The sequence below is a fragment of the Diospyros lotus genome, chromosome 1 (genome assembly GCF_014633365.1).
Source record: "Diospyros lotus cultivar Yz01 chromosome 1, ASM1463336v1, whole genome shotgun sequence".
NCBI classification, from domain to species: Eukaryota; Viridiplantae; Streptophyta; class Magnoliopsida; order Ericales; family Ebenaceae; genus Diospyros; species Diospyros lotus.
The window spans coordinates 41414945-41438319 of record NC_068338.1 but is presented as its reverse complement, the minus strand read 5'-3'; the positions used below and the strand labels follow the sequence as shown (position 1 = coordinate 41438319).

The 23375-nt window shown below is 36.9% G+C and overlaps 2 protein-coding genes across 2 annotated transcripts; one reads left to right on the top strand and one right to left on the bottom strand.

The window, feature by feature from the left end:
• Window positions 1-1606: 1606 nt before the first annotated feature.
• Window positions 1607-5549, top strand: LOC127813899 (cinnamyl alcohol dehydrogenase 1-like). Its single transcript, XM_052355022.1, has 5 exons — window positions 1607-1832; window positions 2042-2155; window positions 2454-2681; window positions 3273-3712; window positions 4955-5549. Exons 1-5 carry the CDS (start codon window positions 1744-1746, stop codon window positions 5155-5157), a joined length of 1074 nt encoding a protein of 357 aa, XP_052210982.1. The 5' UTR covers window positions 1607-1743; the 3' UTR covers window positions 5158-5549.
• Window positions 5550-10040: 4491 nt separating this feature from the next.
• LOC127812313 (uncharacterized) lies at window positions 10041-22578 on the bottom strand. The gene is made up of 10 exons (XM_052352742.1): window positions 22385-22578; window positions 21164-21231; window positions 20684-20709; window positions 13147-13237; window positions 12811-12906; window positions 12004-12072; window positions 11705-11763; window positions 11502-11624; window positions 10647-10718; window positions 10041-10558 (listed from the first exon to the last, which is right to left on the bottom strand). The coding sequence occupies exons 1-10, from the start codon at window positions 22469-22471 to the stop codon at window positions 10494-10496; spliced, it is 756 nt and encodes a 251-aa protein (XP_052208702.1). The 5' UTR covers window positions 22472-22578; the 3' UTR covers window positions 10041-10493.
• Window positions 22579-23375: the final 797 nt, after the last annotated feature.

Below are 23375 nucleotides of genomic sequence, written 5' to 3'. Positions count from 1 at the left end.
ATAGAAAAAGAAATAAAATTTGAATTGCCAAAGAAAAATGAATATGTCTCGTATGGCATGAAATTTGAAATGTACTAGCTGTTACTTTGCCAAAAAAAAAAAGAAAGAAAAAGAAATATTTTTCATATAACATGAAATTTAAAATATATGCCAAAAAAAAAAAGAAGGAAACGATGTCTTCTTTCTTCTCTCGTGTGGTATAAAATTTAAAACAAACTAACTATTATTTTGTTAAAGAAAAAATAATATTTATTACGTTCTTGTATGGTATGAAATTTGAAATATACCAATCATTACTTTCTCAAAGAAACATGAATGTTATGTAAAATTTTAGGAAAGAAGATTTTACCAATAAATGAAAAATCAAAATATATATATATATATATATACCCAAGACACGAGAATAAGGTAGGTGGATGTCATGTTGGCTCGGTTGCTTGTTCGAGTAGAGTGTAGAGTTGAAGCATAAGAAATGAAATGAGAGGGGTGCAGCAATCCAATTGGTTAGCGGGTGATGCAGACGTGACAGTAGCGTGACGCCGTTCCCCCTACTCCTACGCCCCGCCCAGCCCAGGCCTGGCCTGGCCTGGCCTGCCCCATTTCTATCAAATCAATTCCTTCAACCGACGTCAAGTGCCCCGTAATTTCGAACTCCCTGCCTATATATATATATACAATGACACTACGCTGACGCTGACATGTCCAAGTCTTTTTTCCTCCTTTGCGATTAAATTGAGATAAGTTTAATCGTATTATTATATATAATTGTTTCGACAGTTAGTTAAGTTTGAATTAAATTTTTTTTAATAAAATATATATTTAAACTCACCACCCAAAACACTCGAGTTAAGTTGGAGAAGAATTTTATAAATTTTGTAAAGACCCTGTTTATTGTATTTGACATTAATTAAAAACACACTTCAACCAACATTCCAAGCATGGCGAGTTAAAAGTGGAGACGTTTTACCTTCAATTATTAAGCCTAACGCTCGCTGAGAATTTGGGCGGGTGCTATTGGTTTCGTTGAGGAGTAGTGAGTGAGAGTGCAGGGCAACTCAAAAGATGAGTAATATGTTGGAAGAGTTGGTCGGTCTCCTGCTCCACTTTGAAGCATCCATAAATGTTTTAAGCTTTCCAAATAAAAACCAAAAAGAAGAATATGAAATGAAAGAGAACGACTAAAATGTAGAGAGATTAACGTAAATAGTGAGCTTCCCATGTAATTTTCTTTTCTTCTAAATGAAACGTCCCCTCAACCTCAACCCTTACCCTTGAGTTTAGCCATTTGACGTTTTGCTTGTCCTTTAAACCAGTTTGTGTAATTGTGCAGGTAGTCTAATGATATTCAAATGGTACTATTAGACAAGTGTTACATAAAATAGTAATATATTAATAATAATAATAATAATATTTTTAATTAAAATTACTTTGGTATAGTTTATGTTAAAAATTCATTTCATTCAAGAAAAAAGGTCAGGTCAAGTGAAAATTGAAAAAGATGCCGACCCACCACGTCCTTCCCCACCCACCTACCATAAGCTGAGATGTCAGCTTTTAGTTGCCCCAACTCGCCTGCTTTCCCCGTAATCGTATGCCTCGCCACTTCTCCCTTGCATTTATACGCGTGAAGCCGTCCTCTCTCTCTCTCTCAAAACCAACTTCCCCATTTTCTCCGTCTCCCTCTCTGAAGAAAGAAAAAGCATTTATCTTCTCGGGAAAGCTAATCATCAAAAGAAAGAAGAAATGGGCAGTTTGCAAGCGGAAAGAACAATTACAGGATTTGCAGCGAAAGACCCATCAGGGATCCTCTCTCCCTACACCTATGATCTCAGGTACGTAATTTCATTATCAGAAATAAATAAAAAAAAAACCCTTGCTCTTCTCTATCTCGATCCCCTGGTCCCCAGGCCATAGCTAATATGACCATCGATACTGTTCTTGATAGTACTTAGTTTATGAAGATTTTTGGTACTGATAGTGATCGGGAAGATGAGAAGAGGGTTATTGAACATCCGTCGTGAACAATGTTTTTGAACTTCAGGAACACTGGACCGGAAGATGTTTACATCAAGGTGATATGCTGTGGAATATGTCACTCCGATCTTCATCAGATCAAAAATGATCTTGGCATGTCCAATTACCCCATGGTTCCTGGGTACGTATCCCTAGCACTAGAATGGTAGTGGAATTAATGATATTAGTATTAAATTCTAACCAAATATTGTTGATGCTGTAAAATATTAGCACAAAACTCATTTTCACTTATTAAAACTTAATAAGTGAAAATAATATGAATATTATTATTATTACTACTACTTTATTAATAATATAAAATTTTGTTTATATATAATTAGCAGTGACTTTTTAACTTTGATTGTTTGTTTAATTATGCTCTCTCTTTCAAAATGCTATTTGTATTTATCTTGTGATCAACAAATTTTTATGTCATAAAGGCACGAGGTTGTTGGCCAAGTGGTGGAGGTGGGATCCAGTGTGAGCAGGTTCAAGTTAGGGGACACCGTGGGAGTCGGCTGCATCGTCGGATGCTGCAGAAACTGCAGCCCCTGCGAATCTGATAAGGAGCAATATTGCAACAAGAAGATATGGTCCTACAATGACGTCTACACTGACGGCAAACCCACTCAAGGCGGATTTGCACCCGCCATCGTCGTTGATCAAAAGTAATCTAACGCCCCCCAACAATAGCCTCCATTATTCATCATGCATTAGCTGTAAATCCTACCAAACCCCTTCTTTTAAAAAAAAAAAAAATCATAAAAAATTACAATTTCTTTTATTCTCTCAGAGTATTAAGGTGCAATAAATTTAATTTTTTTTTAAATAGTATATCTTTATTATATTTTAAAACTATTTTTATAATTAATAATAAATATTATTGTTTAATAAAATTATTTTAAAAATTTAACCATTATCTTACAAAATAGTAACATATCCCTTAAATTAGATAAAGTATGCAATATGATATTACCTTAATTTAACACTTATTAATAATTATTAAAACCAATGTTAGGATGCATTGGATGTTTTATTCAATCAAACTACCAATTAAATCAGCTAATGTTGATATTTCATCTACTTGTTGGGCGTTGTTAGAAGATTGGGATAGAAATTTATTATTTTTCTATTTAACACTTTTAGTGATTATAATAAATAAATCTTAATTCAAAACTGTTTTTATTTTAAGAACATGAAAATAAACTGTTTTAACACTTATAATAATTATTGATTTATTCCCTTTTTTTTATTTTTAGATTTGTGGTGCATATACCAGCGGGGATGGAGCCGGAGCAGGCGGCGCCGCTACTCTGCGCGGGGGTGACAGTGTACAGCCCTTTGAAACACTTCGGTTTTTCAGAGAGTGGGCTGAGGGGAGGGATATTGGGTCTGGGAGGGGTTGGGCACATGGGGGTGAAGATAGCGAAGGCGATGGGGCATCACGTGACTGTCATCAGCTCGTCGGAGAAGAAGAGAGTGGAGGCCCTGGACCACCTCGGAGCCGACCAGTACCTCGTCAGCTCCGACGCCGCTAGGATGCAAGAACTCTCCGACTCGCTCGATTACATCATTGACACGGTGCCGGTGTTCCACCCACTGGAGCCTTATCTCTCTTTGTTGAAGCTTGACGGAAAGTTGATTTTGATGGGCGTCATCAATACTCCACTCCAGTTTCTCACCCCTGTGGTCATGCTTGGTAACTCTCTCTCTCTCTCTCTCTCTCTCTCTCACTTGTATATCAGATCCGTGTTTCAAATATGATCTTAATGATTTATTCATTTTAAAAATGATAAAAATTCAAATATGGTACACCCTACAATTGTACAGAATTTGGAAAACATAAAAATGATTCTTAATTACAAAACTACAGCCATGACATTACTCTATCTAATCAACTTTTCCTGATTTGAGTGTTTCTTATCGAATTCAATTATAGTGCATTTTTTTTAGTGTAAAAAACAAAAAGTGACACGTTATCTTGCTAATATTGTTATCCTGCTATTATAAAAAATAAATGATGTTGAGTTACTCCTCCCTCCTTACATTGTTATGATAGATTGTTTAAACGTCTTGCATAATTGCACCCGCCGAAAGCCAACATTTCTGCAGTATATGTGATGATGCTGTTATAAGTGGATTTCGATTGGGAGTGGCATTAGGATAATGTTCAATTTGTTGATGGGTGAAGCCTTTTGTGGGTTGGAGATGGTGTTGCCTCTGATTGCTTTCTTCTTTTTATATATCAAATCAAACGAAGATAATTATCACTATTCACTAGCAATAAGATATCATCAAATGATGCGCTTGAATTGAAGGGCACTCATGTCATATTCTGCACCCACAGCCACAAACTCTTTTCACCATTGCTTTGGCATCTTTTCTTCAAAGGAAGAATAAATAATTAACACTATTTTATTTCTTTAACAATTTCTGTTTTTCTTTCTGTTTTTTTATTTTTTGGGGGTGAATGATTTATGTTTCTCATTTCAGGGTGGGGAATCAAAAGTCTAGTAGTAGCTTGAGATTTTGTATAATTTTTGGGTAATATTATATGATCAAAAAATTAACCAAAATAGTTTGGAAAAATGTTTAAATATTAGCATTCATGGGAGTGACTAGTATTTTTTGTAATCATCGTTCTTGCGCGGTCTCTCGTTGCTCGTGCTCTCGATTTCAATAGAGTAAGAAAATCGTAGATGAAGATTTTGTCTCGTTGCGCAGAGCAAGGAATTAAACTCAAGATCTATTGGTGCGAATCTCAACTTATTATGATCCAATCACTTAACTTGTACTTTGAATGACTGAGTGATAATATTCTTGTTAGGCTTTAGTATTCCTTTCATCTTAAATCTCATGGCGGGTGATTAACTAGGCCCCAATGAATAGAACGTTTGAACTACTACCCAGACAATGATAACAGAGTTTTGACTTGTTACAGGGAGGAAGACAATAACAGGGAGCTTCGTAGGGAGCATGAAGGAGACACAAGAGGTCCTGGAATTCTGCAAAGATAAGGGTGTGAGCTCAACCATTGAAGTGGTGAAGATGGACTACATCAACACCGCTTTTGAGAGATTGGAGAAGAATGATGTTAGGTACAGATTTGTGGTGGATGTTGCGAACACCAAACTTGACGATTGATCCCCTTTACAAGAAAAATCAAACCAAAACAGTTCCAACTCAGTGGCTGTCTGCCTTTCAAATTTCAAATCCAGAGCAGAGCTTTCTCCAAGAAATTACCACACGCTGGATGATAGGCTATGTATGGCCTAGCTATTTTTGCTTTCATTAATAAAACAATGGTGGTGGTGGTGGTGGTGGTGGTGGTGGTGGTGTTCATGACGTTTGGTTCCTAGATGACCTATCGACGACACTTTTGTCTGCTTGTTTTGTATTGTGTTGATATATCTGCATACGTGGAGGATGATAATGTCAGTGTGAAACATAATGCAAGGCCTAGTTTTGCAGGTGCAAGTTAGGCCTATTGGCTTTTGTCCTTTTTCACGTTGTTGATAAGTTGATGACTTTGGTGGAACTCCTTTTTCAATGTTTGGTAAGCTTTGGGTTGGTTATCCATTGAGTCGCTGTCAAAACCTACCACGATCGTGTTGTGTTTGGGAGTGATGGAAAAAGAAAGAGGGCCGATGCTAAAAATAAAGTGGAGTACAAATAGAGTGAAACAATTAATTCAATTTGCAGTTTTTTATCATCTGAAGAAAAAGGCTTTTCTTTCAAGGATGCCCCCTTCCCCTCTCGCTCCTCACCTTGTGGACGATGGCAACTTATAGAATGCAATTTTGTTCACCCCTTTTAATGGACACTCTCAGTGTTTTGAGGGTAAAAAATAATAATTTGTTATTTTTTACCCTTAAAATACTGAGAGTGATTATTATTTTTTATCCTCAAAATATCGAGGGTGTCCGTTAAAAGGGGTGAACAAAATCGCACTCCAACTTATAAAGCAACGACCCATCCTTCAATTTTCTTCTTCTGCTTTCAATTCTTCCACCTACTACGATGCTTGTGGTGGATTACCACTCAATACTCAGAGCCTCAGGTTGCTGCCACGACTTTTCTAAACAATTCTAGACCCCACCACACCCCACTGACAAGAAGATGGGGCTTATTTTGATGGTATTTTCTACTCAATAAATGATGAGTTATGGTATGGGCCACATCCTTTCATATGAATGTTCCATATAAAACCTCTTTGAAATTCTACATGCAGTCACGCGTTTTGCTCTTTATAGTAATTTTTTGTAATTGTTTCTTGCAATAACACTCAATTATTTTTTATAATTAATATTTTTTAAAATACCCTCTTACGTACTATCACGTACCATCATCGTACAAAGGTAGAAAAATTTAACCAATCAAAATTGGTAGCCATAGCAAGACTCACGTGGAGAAGACAACGATGACAATAGTAACCCACATGGAGAAGATGACGGCAATAATAGCCACCATAACAGTCGTCGACGACTCAAATGGATCCTCGGCGGCCGCGACGCACATGGAGAAGACAATGACGACAACAACCACCATATCGGCGACTCGAACAGACTTCCGGCGGCAGCCTTCGTTGCAGCCGCCGCTGGAGGTCCGTTCAAGTCACTTGGATTTGGCGGCCCCAAATCTCGATCGATGCTACCTATGGTGCCTCTTCTTGCCTTCCCGATTAGGCGGGCACCAAATCTCGGCGCCGCGACACCCGTTGGGGTTTTCAGCCACCCAACAGCGCCTAAATCGAAACTCCCTCTGGTATTGCCTGGTTCTTCTTTCTTCAGCAAATTTTATGTTCTAATCCTTCTTTATTCACTTACAGTATTGCGAAGAGTATGCCAAACTCTACAGTTTAGGATGCATTGAATATTTCGATTTCTAGAGTGCAGTAAGATAGATATAAGGTGGTTGCATACTTAAAAGGGTAAGGGTAAAAATGGGTTTTACTTTTAGGATATTTTCATCATTTTCGATTTTAGTAGAAAGTGGCTATGGAAAGCAAAACACGCTGCTACAAATAGAATTTCCCAACCTCTTTGGCTAAAGACACATGCAGTCCCCTCAATTTTTTTCCGTTTAACCAATTGACCCCCTGCACTTGATGGGGGACCTGTTGGCCCTCTCAAGTTTCAATAATTTGGGGTCTAAACACCCCAACATTTAATTTAGGACCATCAACCCCTTCACAATTTAGTTACACTTATGGACCTATTAACCCTCTCAAATTTCAATTTGGGGTCTATTAAACACCCCAACATTTAATTTAGGACTCATCAAACCCTTCACAATTTAGTTAGGAACGCTAGTAAAATAACGCACAATTAAGGAAGGTGAGAGATGAAATGGGTCTCTCCAACTATCAATTTTTTCCTCGCACAACTTTATATATATATATATTATTAATAGATATAATTGTGTATAATTTATCATTTAATAATAAAATAATTATATATAATTTATTAATATATATTATATTAATATAAGATTTAATATCAATAAAAGCACTAGGATGCCACCTCCATTTTAAGGTGTCTAATAGGCCCCAAATTGAAACTTGTGAGACCTAATAAGTCCCCCCCCCCCCCCCCCCCCCCTCTCCTCAAGATCAAGGGCCAATCGATTAAATGAAAAAGTTGAAGGGGTTGCATGTGCCCCCTTCTCAAGCTTAGGGGCCAATCGATTAAATAAGGAAAGTTGAAGGGGTTGCATGTCTTTAGCCGACCTCTTTTTTATACCATATGTTAATAAGAAATTAAGGTATATTTGATTACAAACATAAAACTTGCGTGAAAAGAAAATAAGGTCTAAGGAATTGAATTACTTATAAATTAAATTGAATTGCCTATAAATTATTTTCATAAAAATTGTTAATTAAATATGTTTGATTGACTTAATTTTTAACCTATAAATTATTATACTTTTTAATTTTTTGACATTTAATTCTCATTATTTTTTATGAAAATAGTCATTTTTTCAAATTTTATTTGTTAGATAACTATTATTTTTTATAAAAATTATCATTTTTTTTATAAAAATTGTACCTTTTAGAACTAGAAATGGTCACTTGTTTGACATGACCAACATGATGTGCCAAATGATGAAATCCCATCATGGGAATTTCTAGCATATGAGAACAGATATGCATGCACGGCTCTAGATTTTGACTTTGGAACAATAATGGTTGTTGGGAAAGTGAAAGTGGCAATGGTTCTCCAGAGCTCGTCGGTGAATCCCAAATCTTTCTTTAGAAGGCCATCGTGTTCTCCCCCTCATTATTATTAAAGTTTCCATTTATCTGTATATGATTTTATAATTTTACTCGTTTGAGACGCCTAAATGATTCAAATCATATGTAAAATCAAAATTGAGGTAAAATTACACGAAAATCAAAATTTTGAGTGGTAAAATTGCATAAAATCACATAAAATTAGGATATAAAATTACATCAAATTGGGATATAAAATTACAAAATCAAAATTGTTATTTTTATTAACATTAAATTATGATTTATGAGAATTATTTGAAATTAAAATTTCATATTATTTAGTATTTTTGAAATTGATAGATAAAGTAATTTTGAAATAGATATATGTATTTTATTTATAATAAAGAATAATTAAGTTATTAAATAATATTAATTTATTTTTTATAAAATTATGTTATTATAAACATATATTTATAAAAATTAAAAAATATTTTTAATTATTTCTAAAATCTTACGAATTTACAATCCGATTTTATGAACCATTTTTCGATTTCACTTAAAATTTCAATTTTAACTATCTTGCTCACACTCATTCGGTGTCTACTTCTTGTGCTCCTCCACCCAAGTTCTGCCCTGCCATCCCGACATCATTGAGCTTTTTGTCTCGTTGAAGAGTTACACAAGAGAGAGTCTCGCTTGAAGATTGAGCTTCTCAAGCACAAGTTCTTCCAAGAATCTGTAACGATTCTCCCTTTTCTTGAAAACGAAATCGCTTCCAAGGATACAAAGATTGAAAACGAAATTGCTTCCAAGGATGCAAAGATTGCGCAAAACGTGATGAAGATCGATTGCTTAGAGGCTAAGAATGAGGATTAGACAAGATTTTGAGATTCTTAGTACAAAAGCGTATGAGGAGGAGTATGAGAAGAAGGTGAAGGCAATGAAGGGCTGTTGAGAGAAAAAATATAACATGAGATTAATACAAGAGAGTAAACTAAACACGTTTGGGAAGTGTCCAAATTGCTTGAAAAATAAAAACTATTCCCACCACGTAAAAATATTTTATAGCATTTGGAGAAAAATTAGTATGAGCGAAACTTAGAAAATAAATTGTGTAGGGAAAAAAAAAAAAGGACAATAAAACACCCTAAAAGTTAAAATTTAAATAAAAAATTAATATTTTTCATAAAAAAAATTGACCAATTAGACACGCTTATAATTGGTGTAGATAGTAGCTTCAACAATGAACACTTCTGTCGAGGCAGGGGGTTTGAGAAATATAGAACTTTATTCATCTCTAAATTATTTCACATAATATAATTTATGTATTTAAGTACGTTAAGGTGTCAAGAATTTTATTGTAGTAAAAATAAATAAATAAAAAAAAACATTCTTGAAGTCACGTTACGAGTAAACGGTATTTAAACGGTATGTTTTGCAACTTAAAAAAATAAATAGTAAGAATGTAAGCTTAAGGCTTATCATACCTTTTTGATTAGGGAGGAAAATGTAATTTAAAAAATGACATTCTTTCAAACTTTATCTACAGACAATAAATAGAGAATATAAAATTCACATTTCTCTTTCTTTCCTTCTTTCTTTCTATTTATTGAAATATCTTCTCTTTTCTCTTCATTGGGCAAAATGCAAATACTAGTTCCGAACAATGAACATGGCATTAGACAAACAAAATTCTGAGACCAACACAGCAATTCCAGCTTTTTCTCACCTCACCTCAACAAAAAACCACTCTTTTTTGCAAAGCATCCACTGGAAAGTAAAATGGAAGACAATTCCAGCTTTTTCTCACCTCACCTCAACAAAAAACCAGTCTTTTTTGCAAAGCATCCACTGTAAAGTAAAATGGAAGACAGAATGCATCTATAAATCAAACTGCTACATCTAAACTACACTCAACGGGGCTTCCAGAGATTTAGCGAAAAATCGAAGCGAAGGAAATCTTGAGTACTGATTGACAAGAAGAAGAAGAAGAAGAAGAAGAAGAAGAAGATGAGGGGGCCAAAATCACTGCAATCAACAAATTCATTACTAACAGTTTTAGGCCTTCACATGACTCATGTTGGCTTTTTACTGGCTGGCTATGAGAATACCTACAAACAACCTTCTTGTCATTCTAACCTCCTCCATTTACATGTGCATGAATCCATCGATTTTGCAGTTGTGCAATCCCTTGTGTTCCTTCGATCTATCAACTATACCCAATTCATTCATGTTATATGTGCCGACCAGATGCGTTAGCCATGCTGAATCATAGCCGCCGGCTGAAGTACATGTTCATGAAGTATCTTGACGGATTGAAGCCACTAAGAATCACTGCAGAGCAAACCAGAAATTTGCATAAATTTTTTATGGTAATAATTCACAGAGAACAAAGAATTTAGGACCGGTGGTGATAACTCACAGATAGGTGAAAGGACAATAACGACGCCAATTGGATACAAGAAAAAGGTGGTCCGCTCTAGAAAGGGCAATACTTCATCATGAAACACCAGATCAGAAGAATTGTTAGTAAAAGTAAATCAAATACTGCATCATGACACACAAGATCAAATAGTGACTCCAATGAGAGATGATAAGTGCAACAATGGATCAATGAGATGATACTAGTATAACATATCAAGCCTTAATCCCACTAGATGGGATCAACTACATCCATGAGATGATAAGTGCACCATTTAGACGAAGCAAGATATCCATATTGAGAGTAATGTCAGGAGATGTGATAGAAAATAAACAAATAAAGGAAATGTTATGATTTAACCAAAATGAATGCCTTTGTAAGAGTGAAATAGAGAAAAAAAGATCCGCATAAGCAATCCCAAGTTATGGAGGGAAAATGATGAGTTGAGCTGAACAATTTATGTAAGATCCATCAACATTAGAATCAAACTTCAAATGGTTCCAAGAATAAAAAAAGTCAGGACTTGCCATACTTCTCCCATCAGGCTAAGAAAGTTTAGGGCATCCTCACAATCTAGATCGGACTTCCCTAGAGATAAAAGATTGATTTTGCAGGCATATTTGAAGGTGCTTTGATGAAATAGCCATGTATTCCAGTTTAAAAATTCAAAATTTCATGTCAATAGAATGAGAAAATCTCATTAACATCTGAGTGTGGTTCTAATGGAACCCATGCCATTAAACTTCTGAACCCAGATGTTTGCCATGGCCAGTGTACATGAGAATACTCAGTTACTAAGCATTCCTCATTTCATTTAGACAGAAGCAATAACATAAATGATTTAATTTAACTTACCATCATAACCTAAAAAATTTAGGTAATGATAATAGGACACGGTCACCATAAAAAGCAAATTTGACAGCAAAACTGGGATGAAACCATGAGCTAGCAGAAGTGGTGATAGGAAATAATGTAACACTGCAACCAAAAATTGAATTGTTAAGTAACATTCTGGTTCACATTTGGGAATTGAAAAGGCAAGAGCGAGAAAGAATTACCATAAAGTGCCACAAATATTGGGAAGAAAGAGTTGCAGTGTACATCAAAAGCATACAGCCTTCAGGAGTGTGAAACCAAACAGAGTGAGTAATCAAAATAAACTTCATTAGAAACAGAAATATGAGTAAAGCATGGAAAACCCTAAACCCCAAACTAAAATTAAAAAGCATAATCAAAGATATGGGTTGGAAAAATTGGCTTGATTTTTCAAACCTGCAGAACATACGGGTGAAATTGAATGGTAAAAGGTACGAAAAAATTCAATAACTGGGGAGAAGTCCAAAGTTCTAGAACTTGCCATTCAACCCTTTGCTCCACCACATGACTATTCGGAGCTTCCTCTCTAAGATAATTATTTGTCAGGAACCTGCACAGACATTGGCAAATAGATTTTCAAGATGGTTATGAGGTTAAAGATACTATGTATGACTCCTAATATGTTACAGATATACTACCTTCAACTTAAGCATTATAAATGGAATCTCTCTCTGTGCTTATAAGTTTGAGCAAGTTCATACTGCTGATGAAATATTGAGTTCACAAGCATTTATATGCTTAAGATTGAAGTATTTTTAAGGTAATAGGGTTTGATGTTAAGAATTGTTTCTTTATTTCGGTTTGTGGGCAGGGTTTATGGACAAAGCATGCCTCAGGCTGATCAATAAACTTGGAACTTTTGTCTTTCTATAATGGAAGTCTTTCTTACCAATCCAAAAAAGATGATGTTTCTGTATTCTGTTATAAAATTCTGTCTTATTGAGACAAAATAAAAAAAGGAAATCATAATTGTTTTAACTGGATGCTGAAAACAAGAAGCACAAACATCAAATCTTATATACCAGGGTCTTGTTATTGGTGCAGTACTAAAGGCATTGGCCTCAGACAAGAATTCAAGCTCAAGCACAAAAACAATTGAAAAACAACATCAAAAGACCTAACACCCACTTTAATTCTCATAGCAACCAGTCAACCACACTATGGGACAAGCGAACCAGCATCAAGTACCGACTTCCATTTTATGGAGACATTGGTGCTGTTAACAAGAAGAGTACTTTCCATAACATAACAGTAACAAAGTATTTTTCACATTAGCAGTGGCTCTTACCAGCAACATGTAGCCACAACTACTCCAGTAAGCAAAAAATGGATGAGCAATACTGAAATAATAACAAAAGCTGCATGTGCCGTGCTATGGTCATATCTGAAATGCATAAGACAGCTATACAGAATCAGAAACAGCATGGAAAACATAATCCAATAGAACCAAAAATTTTGAGCCACAAATTTCACCAAATATTTAGAAATGATTAATGCATTGACCCTTGTACAAACAAACGTCATAATTGCAAATAAAACTACCGAAAGGTCAATTTTATCATGATCTGCAAAACATTAATTGTACAGAAATTAGCAGCAACTGATGGGTACATGAAAAACTTACGCAACACAATAAGCCAAAGCAGAAATGGCCAAAAGAAGACTGCAGATTACAATGAATGCCGGATCATCACGTGCCCACTGATTCTTAGTTTCTGAGACCAAAAAGACATGTGAACAACTATCCAATGCCAACTCCTACAAAGACATGCTTGGGATCTCTGCATATTCAATTAGCTTAAAGACACAAAATAAATGCAGAAGTAAAGATCAAGCAGAAAATTTAGCAAATAAAGTTAGAAAAATTAGTTGTTGAGCTGAAGTTCTAGTTCAAGCAAATATCAAGGAAAGGAGTTGCAGAGGAGAACCCTTGATAGAACTTTGCTAAAAGCGCCAACTTGAGGACAAAAACAAAGAAGACAAACTCCATAAACTGACAAGATTCCACTTTCAGCTTAAATTTAATATTTTATATTAAGTGAAAATAATACAAAGAGAACCTAGAGCAAAAGTTAACACTTCAATTATCAATTAAATCTGTTATGAGTTGTCAACAAAAGCATAGTGTGTAATTTTTATGTTTTTGAGAACATAAAGAAAATGTCATTTTTTTCCCACGCTTCAATAAATTAACCTTTCCTGGATCCAATTGCATGCTTTAAAGAAAGAAAACCCTATCCATTCTTAACATTAGGCAATGACTGTGCTCAATTCCCATTTGGTTCTAGCAGACCAAGACTTTGGTTTGGCACGTGCTAGATGATGCTGGGATCACTTAGCACTCAGTTCACAATCATTCCAAGTCTGTTAATATGTTTCTGGTTCAATTTTCATGTCCTCTGATATGAGGGAATAAAAGGTAAAAGTTCTTGAAAATCTATTACGAAATGCTTTCAATTAAACAAGTTGGAGAACTTTCCAATTTCTTTTCAAACTCTCTTGGGATTGTATAATGCAATTCTATCCCCAGGAATGATGAATGTAGAAATTTAGTCGGAATGCAACTTATTCTACTAATCCTTCTCCTTAATCCTTTTGACATTTTCAAGCTTTTTTTAACCATAAACAGATCTCTGCATCCTTTTTCTGCCCTTAGATAAACTATCATACAAGCTCAACCTTTTGAACTTTAAACTGTAGCAGCCAAAAGAATAAAAAAGCAGCCCAAGTTCTGCTCTTCAGTATTCTTAATGGATACTGCTCAAAGGTGAACTCTCCAAAGTTTCTGTAACATCCCGCATCGAGCGATAGGAAGGACCGGAACAACTTATCTTGATGGGCCTACGCGAACTTCCCAAGGGTCACCCATCCTTGAGCTTGAGCTTACACTTAACTCAGGAATTCTTTGCCTACATTCAGGCCAAAAAGTATCCAACTGGTGTTGTTTCATTCCTTACTTATCCTCGATATATACTACCCTTCTCTAGGCTCTTGGGGTATACATTCTTCCCCCCTTGAGCACATAACGTCCTCTTCATGCGACCTTATAACTGGAGTCTTAGATCTTCTCCCCTTAGGGGGTTGTCATCCTAGAAACATGCCAGAAGTCGCTCCTTATACAGGCCCTCTAGCCCTAGCGCCACTCCCCACCCTCATCAGACCATCTTTACTAAGGGACGACTCTAATATCACTTGTAACATACCGCATCAAGTAATAAGAATGACCGGAACAACTTACCCTCCAGGGGGTCACCCATCCTTGAGCTTCCCTAACTAAAGCATGTTTAACCCGTGAGTTCTTTATCTACATTCATCCAAAAAGGTATCCAACTGATGGTGTTTCCTTCCTTACTTATCCTCAATATATACTACCTTTCTCTGGGCTCTTAAGGTATTACAGTTTCCTTCCTGAAATTTCGACTCCTACATCTGGACCAAAAAGGTCATACCTTTTGTACCCAAATACACCAATGAAACTTCATAATTTTCTTTACATTATCATGAAAACTAACCAAAAAAATTTCTTAAATTAAAATATAAGGAAACCACTGCCCTGTCAATTGAGACAACATAACTTGAAAAATTGTGTTCATTACACTTCTCCACACCTAGTTTCCATATTTTAGTATAATAAAATAAACACTGAACCAAATGCCACCTGAACTGGTGCGCACATCATTAAATAAATAAAACTTAAGTAAAGGTTTCTTCATGTGCACTATATTATGTTTATTCTTCTCCCCACATACAAGAGAAAGTTACATGACGGACAGTGTGAACTCTTAGTGTGTACAATTATCATAATTTGTTGTACAAACACAATTTACCATTGAAATCATAAAGCCAAGAATTTGAATGGCTCTCTAAAAGAAAAAAGATTTCAAATCTCATGCAACTAACATGAAGCCCATCAAGAATCCAACAAGGAAAGAGAAGAAAAGGTAATGAAAAAAGAAAGTCACTTGGAGTGCAAGACGTGCTGAAACTATGAAGACTACAAAGTTGAAAACGTTGTGTCACGGGGCTATTATGTAAATAAGGGAAGGATATAGGATACTATAGTAATAGGAATTAGGTTGGCAGTTATAGCAGAGGGGCCTAATTCAAATGTAACCCAAATATTGACGCCAAGGTCTGGGACTTATATAACCAACCTTCGTGGCCAAAGGAGACATCTTTTGTAAATACAATTGATTCAAATTCCCTCTCAACTTCTCGATCTCTCTCTCTCCCTCTCTATTTCTCTCTCTCTATTCTTCTTCCCTTCTAAATTCACCAGTTCCTGCGCAATCCTCATTGAATCGCGAGAGAACTTTCTCTTGTCAGAATCACATTCTGACAATTTGGTATCAGAGCATTATCTTGGGCAATTGGAATCGGAGATGGCAGATGAAACTCGAATGAAGCAGATGGAATCACAGCTCCATCAGGTATCGACAACAATGGAGATGGAGGCATTGGAGAATTCTTTTGATCGGAGAATTGAAGGAGCAGTACAAGTGTGGCGAGAGAAAAGTGGGTCACAGACGGCAAGGTTGGAGAAGCAAATGAGAGAGCAGGGTCAAGCCCTCAAAGATCAGATGCAACAATTTGTTTTAATGCTCACTCGCCAAACTCAGGTACGAATTTCACCTGAGTTTCCTCCAAGGGATAGATCAGAGCCGATTTTACATGACCACGGGATAATTCCCAATCGGAAGGATCAGCAGAATTGGAGATCGAACCATCGATCATGGAGGAGAATGTGGGAGTTAAGAGGCAAGGCTATAGAACCGGATCACACCAGATCGACTTCCCTATGCCTAAGATGGAGATACCTCTCTTTGATGGCCAGAACCCAAGGTGGTGGGCGAGACGTTATGCCAGGGTGTTTAGCCTGCACCATGTGGTTGAAGCTCAGAGGGTGACACTAGTAATTACGTATCTCAATGACGAAGGAGATGCATGGTATCAAGGCTGGAATGGGGTGAAGGAAGAGTGCTCTTGGGAAGAATTCGTGGAAGGACTTTGTGAACGGTTTGGAGAGAAAAGAATGATGGATGTGGTGGAAAAGTTCAACAAATTGAGACAAAGAGGATCGGTGCAAGCCTATCAATAGAGGTTTGAGGAGTTGAAGGCTTTTATGTTACTATCGAATCCTACATTGACGAATGGCTACTTTGTGTCGAGTTTCATGAGCAGCTTGAACGAAGAAGTCCATCCCATAGTCAAGATGTTCCAACCCAAGACTGTCCAACAAGCAGTTGAATGTGCTAAACAGCAAGCGTTAACAATGGAGGCCTTGGTTAAGAAGCAGAAGAGTGTAACTAGAGGATGGCAGGCGACACCCTTACCACCCAATAATAAGGGATGGGGAAGGAATGGGGGACCCTTGGGTCCCGGAAGCAGGGGATTGGTGGCCCTACCAACACCTTCCCAACCATCTCAAGGACACTTGGGTGAGCAAAGACGATTAGCTGGCCTCTGTTTCAGGTGTGGAGATAAATATACACCCAACCATCAATGTAGAAGATAGTTGTTACTATTAGAAGGGGCAGAAGAAGTGGTAGAAGAGGACGGTAACATAGTGGAAGAAGATGATAACGAGGAGAAGGTAGAGATCTCCCTACATGACTAAGGGGAATTGTGACCAATAAAATTATCAAAGTGGAAGGAAAAGCAAGAGATAACCGCTTGATGATTCTAATTGATAGTGGAAGCACTCATAGCTTCCTGGATGAGGGGATAGTAAGAACACTGAAGTGCAGCCTCACGAGGACTCAAACCTTGTCTGTAATCGTAGCTAATGATCAAAATGTCTTGTGCAAATCTACTTGTGTGGGGTTTTGTTGGCAGATGCAAGGGGAAGACTTTGAGGCTAACCTACGCTTACTAAAGTTAGGGGGATGTGATATGGTCTTAGGAGTGGATTGGATGAGGGAAGTAAACTCCATTTGTTTTGACTTTAACAAGATGGAGGTCACATTCGAGAAAGGGGGAAGGAGGATGACTCTAACGGGCAGTATGGAGACTCTAACGGGCAGTATGGAGACAAGAGCATGTAAGATGATTTCTGGTAAAAAAACTACAAAAGTTATTCAAGAGTAAGTGGACGCAAGTAGCACAGCTATTCTCAGCACAGGCCATGGACAGGAGGGAGGACACAGATAATGAAGAGCTTCTGGCTGAACTCAGTGGAGACTACGCAAACTCCTTGGGAGGTAACTCAATTCGATTCTCTCAATTTACTCTTTCGATGAATTTGAGAATTTGTTTGAGGAACCTAAGTCTCTGTCACCCCCAAGACCACTAGACCATACTATTAATCTCAAATCCAATGCTAAGGCCGTTAAAATCCGTTCATATAGATATCCCCCAAAACATAAGGTTGAAATTGAATGCATGATCAAAGACAATGAGTACGATGTCTACACTCAATTTACCCGATTTCAATCGGCCTTTCATACTGGAGACCGATGCTGGAGATAGGGGAGTGGGAGCAGTATTGGTGCAATGTGGAAGACCGTTGGCCTTTATCAGCCAAGCATTAGCCCCTAAACACTTGGGCCTAAGTGTATATGATAAAGAGCTCCTGGTTGTTCTAATCGCAATAGAGAAATGGCGTCACTACCTTGAAGGAGGAAGGTTTATTATTAAAACAGACCATGAGAGCCTTAAGTTTTTATTACAACAAAAATTGCATACTCACCTTCAACGGAAGGGCATGTCGAAGTTAATGGGCCTTGACTATAGTATTCAGTATAGGAAGGGCCAGGAGAACAAAGCAATCGATGCTTTGTCTCGTTGTGTGGAAGAAGGAGCATCAGCAGCCATCACTGCAATCACCCCATATTGGTTTCGGGAAGTGACAACCAATTACACCAAGGGAGAGTGGACCAAAGAGTTGTTGGAACAAATGATTTTGGCCCCAGATGGCAGACTAGGTTATCTGTTGAAGAATGGGCTACTTTGGTACAAGGATAGATTAATAATTTGTGAGGATCAAGCTCTATGACAAAAGATCCTAGAAGCATTACATGATTCCCCTGTGGGGGGTCATTCAGGAATACAAAACACCTACAACAAGGTTAAACAGTTATTCTTCTAGCTAGGATTACGAAAAGACGTGATGGAGTATGTAAAAGGCTGTGACACTTGCAACAGGTGCAAACATGAGAACATACGCCCTCTCGGGTTGCTACAACCACTTCCCATTCCCGATCAAGAATGGACCCACATCAGCATGGACTTCGTAGAAGGCCTTCCGAAGTCAGAAGGTAAGGACTGTGTGCTAGTGGTGGTGGATCATACAACCAAATATGCCCACTTCTTAGGCTTAGCACATCCCTTCACTGCACAAGAGGTGGCACGAGTTTTCTTGAATCAGGTGGGCAAATTGCATGGGCTACCTCAAGTGATTGTTTCGGACCAAGACAAAATCTTCACCAGCCTCCTCTGGAAAGAACTGATGAAGTCCCTAGGAACACAACTACACATGTCATCCTCTTACCACCCGGAGATGGATGAATAGACCGAAAGGACCAATCAATGCCTTGAAACATACCTAAGATGCATGAGTTTAATGCATTCTACAGGGTGGCACAAATGGCTCTCCCTAGCTCAATGGTGGTACAATACCACTTCACACTCCTCCTTGAAGATGACACCATTCGAAGCCCTATACGGCTATAAACCACCTCTCTTACCACTAAGAGGAAGCCCCAATCAAGTAGCCATAGTGGACGATTACTTAACTCAGAAGCAACAAATGTTGCAAACCTTAAGGGAGGAACTAGCCACTGCCCAAAATAGAATGAAACAATATGCGGACAGAAAGAGAAGTGAACAGGTATTCACAGTGGGAGACACGGTATATCTGAAACTAAGGCAAGCCCAATTGAAGACTTTGGCTCCTAAGGCGGTCACTAAGCTGAGTCCTAAATTTTACGAGCCTTACAAAGTAGTAGACAAGGTTAGACAAATGGCGTACAAACTCCAACTGCCAACAGGGTCTCACATACATCATGTGTTTCATGTGTCACTCCTCAAACCATCCCCGGGCACCAATCCTACCAGTTCTGCCTTACCCACTACAATACAACCGACACACCAAGAGGTTGAATCAATAGCTATAGTCAACAGGAGAATCATCTATCGACAATAGGCACCTATCACAAAGGTGTTGGTCCGATGGTCCAATTTGCACCTGGAAAACAACACATGGGAATATCTCCCTGACTTCTTGAAACAGTTTCCCAAGGCAGCCGACCTTCTATGACTTACCTGAGGACAATTAATGTCTCTAGCAAGGGGGAGTTGTCACAAGACTATTATGTAAATAAGGGAAGGATATAGGATACTATAGTAATAGGAATTAGGTTGGCAATTACAGCACATGGGCCTAATTCAAATGTAACCCAAATATTGGTGCCAAGGTCTGGGACTTATATAACCAACCTTTGCAGCCAGAGGAGACATCTTTTGGAAATACAACTGTTCAAATTCCCTCTCAACTTCTCGATCTCTCTCTCTCTCTCCCTCTCTATTCTTCTTCCCTTCTAAATTCACCCGTTCGCGCGCAATCCTCACTGAATTGCGAGAGAACTTTCTCTTGTCAGAATCTCATTCTAACACGTTGCACCACCTTTTATTCTATTAATACAAGATATTCTTAAAATATAGCTATATGTAATATATAAAGGCCACTCTGACCAGGACAGAGAATTTGCAAGCATCACCAGTTACAACATAGATACATTGCTTGTGTTATAATTTTTTTGCTTGCAATGCCACACTGTCAGGACATCCCAGAATTTCCAATAACTAGGAAACAACTTCATGATGTTAGAAGTTTCAACTATTTTCTGTACTGTTTCAGGCAAAAGACACTATTAAATAAGAAAACATTTAATCATGGAAATGTTATCTTTAAATAGGAAAAAGATCCCTGCATCTGTAACTCCAACAGTTCCTAATGGTGCTTTGACCAAAAGCCATTCAAGATGAAAGGTAATACTGGTATTTAAAAGGAAAAATGTGACTGCTATTAAATAAACAAACATAAAACATTTGCATGCCAGAGCCCAATAAAATGTTATCAAGATTTCAACACATTACAGATTGCCCACACAAATTCTCCAAAACTAACCAAATGACAGCTAGAGAATGGAAGGCAGACTTACGCTTATGGTACTTTGTATGCTGATAGCTGCAGCCATTGAATGGTTCCGCATGCAAAATTCAGGGAAAAAATAACGTTAGAAGTTTTGAGATGGCCTTTCAGAACAAAAATCATACCATACAATTTATTCTAGATAGTCCAAATTTCATCAGCAATTACTGCTAGAAATATCTATGACAACATAATGACGTATCCATCCCTTTTTTGTAAAAACCTAAGGACACATAGAATTTAATAATTGATCCTGCCAAATTTAGAAATTGTCAATTTTTGTCGTGTTCAGATCATCATATGCATTTGTGGTTCTTTAATAATGAAAAGAACATTCTGGAAAACTAGCGACAGGCCACTTCTAGCCCTAATTGATATCGAATATAAACGACAGTGTGGATGAAAAATAAGAGTAACTACCACAACCACCAGTACAATTTCAGGATGACGACAAAAATTATAATAATGATAGAAAAGGACAGATACATACACAACTTTAGGTGAGGTGCATAGATGAAGCATCTGCCAAAAAGTATATTCGATATCCATTTGTTGCCACTACAAATATCCAATCAAACAAAACAAACTTAGAAGGGGGAAAATCAAAAACAAGAATGGGTGAAATAGATCACTTTCATCTATATGTATTCTTGAAAGAGAATAAGTAACAGTGTTGCATCGTCAATTTAAGTTCAAGCTGAGGTACAAATAGAAGGATGTCACGTGATGTTCTGTTATTATAATCTATATTCCCATGCAACAATTGACTCTCAACACCACCCCCCCCCCCCCCCCCCCAAAAAAAAAAAAAAAAAAAACCACCCTCCCACCAAGAAAAAGAAATGAAAACAAATATTTTTACTTAAAAAGTGAACAGTGAGCAAAAAGAAGAAAAAGGAAAAGCTAAGCCATAGTAAGCCCATTTTAAATACGGCTTCACTGGAGAATCAGTTTCTTCTCGCTCATTTTTTGGGGTGGGGGGGGGAGAGAAGTGAGCTAAAATTTGGTTAAGATCATCAAAGATTTCAAGTTTGCTAATTGCTAATTTGATAAGATATGATTTTATTTCATTTTAGCTTGTGCGCATAAGGCTGAATAAACATATAAATTAATTTAACCATCTTAATGTTTCTGCAGTTAACAAAAATTAGAGAAATATTTCCTGGATATTGTATCACATGAAACTATGAATATACTAAAAGTCTTCCTTCACAAGGCTCAAGACTCTGGCATCACACGCTACTGGAAACGCCAAGACAGCACAACATTCAACACTTTAACTCTCAAAACATAGATCACGGAGCTGTAACTCTTCAACCCCAATATCAAAATCCATTAGCTGATCATAATACAATCCCCCACCAAAATATAGTCCAATAGTAATATGCAATCCTTAGAATTCCAAATGTCCTGATCATGGAAACTCCCAAAATTACCACAATAAAGCAATTCTCACAAAGACCAAACTACAAGAGATTGTTATATGAATCTAGCGCCAGGGATTCAAATATATCTTCCCTTCCTATAAAAATGTTGGAAATAAAGGGAAATGAAGGCAGTTTCTCAGAAACCAGATATTAAGGAGGAGATCTGATCAATTGGCGATGGTTGAAGCTTGAAATTAAAGATGGCCGTGTAATTGCGTGTGTGTGGGTGCGTGGATGTGTGTGGAGACAGAGAAAAGAAAGGGGAAGAGGCGAGCGATCGGAACCTTGACAATTCGTCGGAGGTACTGAGGGAAGAAGGGATTGGCTCGGACATTGGAGGCCGTACGCCCTTTCGCTGCGGTCGGCAACATTTCTTCTTGTTCGTCTTCGTCGTCTTCTTCTTCTTCTTCTTCTTCGACAACTCCTTTTGGTCGAAGATCTGTTGAATTCAAGAGTGTTCTCTCTGGTAGAAGTAGAACCGTAGTCTTAGACCTGACGGAAAGATTGATCCGAGGCTGCTCCCCGGATTCGTATTCGGGTGGGCTTGTCTCTCTCAAGGCCCAAAAACATGGAGCCCGCTCCGAATTGGGCCATTCAGTCAATAGTTAATTTCAAAGGTATATGATTTTATATTTTTAAATATAAATTAGTTAGACACGTGTATTGTTTTAGGTAAATTATTATTAATTTTTAAATTTTACACTTCATAACAAATAAATCACTCTACTCTAATTTTTTGTTGTCATAGCCACTAATTTTGATTCATGTTAAAGTTGAATTTCTCTTTTAATTTTCTGTCAAGTTTTATTAATTAAAATTGATATAACATATATTAATATAAATCTTAAAATCACTTTATACTAAAATTAATCTAAACCCACACAAATAAGTAATTTTGATATCTATATTAATGTATTTTTTATATTAAATTATAACAATTTTATATTTTTCTCAACAACCTTATTCCATTAAGTTGAAAGTCTTCGTTAGTTTTATTTTCATTTTTCATAATTTAAACCTAAAATTAAAGGAGAATTCATTTGAGTTCTTTACTTAATAGGAGTTTATCTAAAAAAACAAACCAGGATGACTTGAAAAAAAAAATAATAAATGATTAGATTATTTGAGTAATTTATTAGAAAGTTTAAGAATAAATTTGTTGTTATTTAATTTATTTTTTTTATTTTTTTCATTATTTTATAAAAAAAAATGTTCTCTCTTTTCTTTTCTACCATGGTTGCCTTTAGGACTGTGTATTCGGTTATAAGTAAACCA

What these genes read in the sequence shown, in the direction of transcription:
- LOC127813899 (XM_052355022.1), top strand. Translation starts at nt 1,744, where the DNA reads ATGGGCAGTTTGCAAGCGGAAAGAACAATTACAGGATTTGCAGCGAAA. An exon ending in CCCTACACCTATGATCTCAG is followed by an intron (nt 1,833 to 2,041) that starts GTACGTAATTTC and finishes TTTGAACTTCAG; the next exon opens with GAACACTGGACCGGAAGATG. An exon ending in GCCATCGTCGTTGATCAAAA is followed by an intron (nt 2,682 to 3,272) that starts GTAATCTAACGC and finishes TTTTATTTTTAG; the next exon opens with ATTTGTGGTGCATATACCAG.
- LOC127812313 (XM_052352742.1), bottom strand. Translation starts at nt 22,471, where the DNA reads ATGTTGCCGACCGCAGCGAAAGGGCGTACGGCCTCCAATGTCCGAGCC. An exon ending in GCATACAAAGTACCATAAGC is followed by an intron (nt 13,238 to 20,683) that starts GTAAGTCTGCCT and finishes TTTTGGTCTCAG; the next exon opens with AAACTAAGAATCAGTGGGCA. An exon ending in GTGGAGCAAAGGGTTGAATG is followed by an intron (nt 11,764 to 12,003) that starts GCAAGTTCTAGA and finishes ACACTCCTGAAG; the next exon opens with GCTGTATGCTTTTGATGTAC.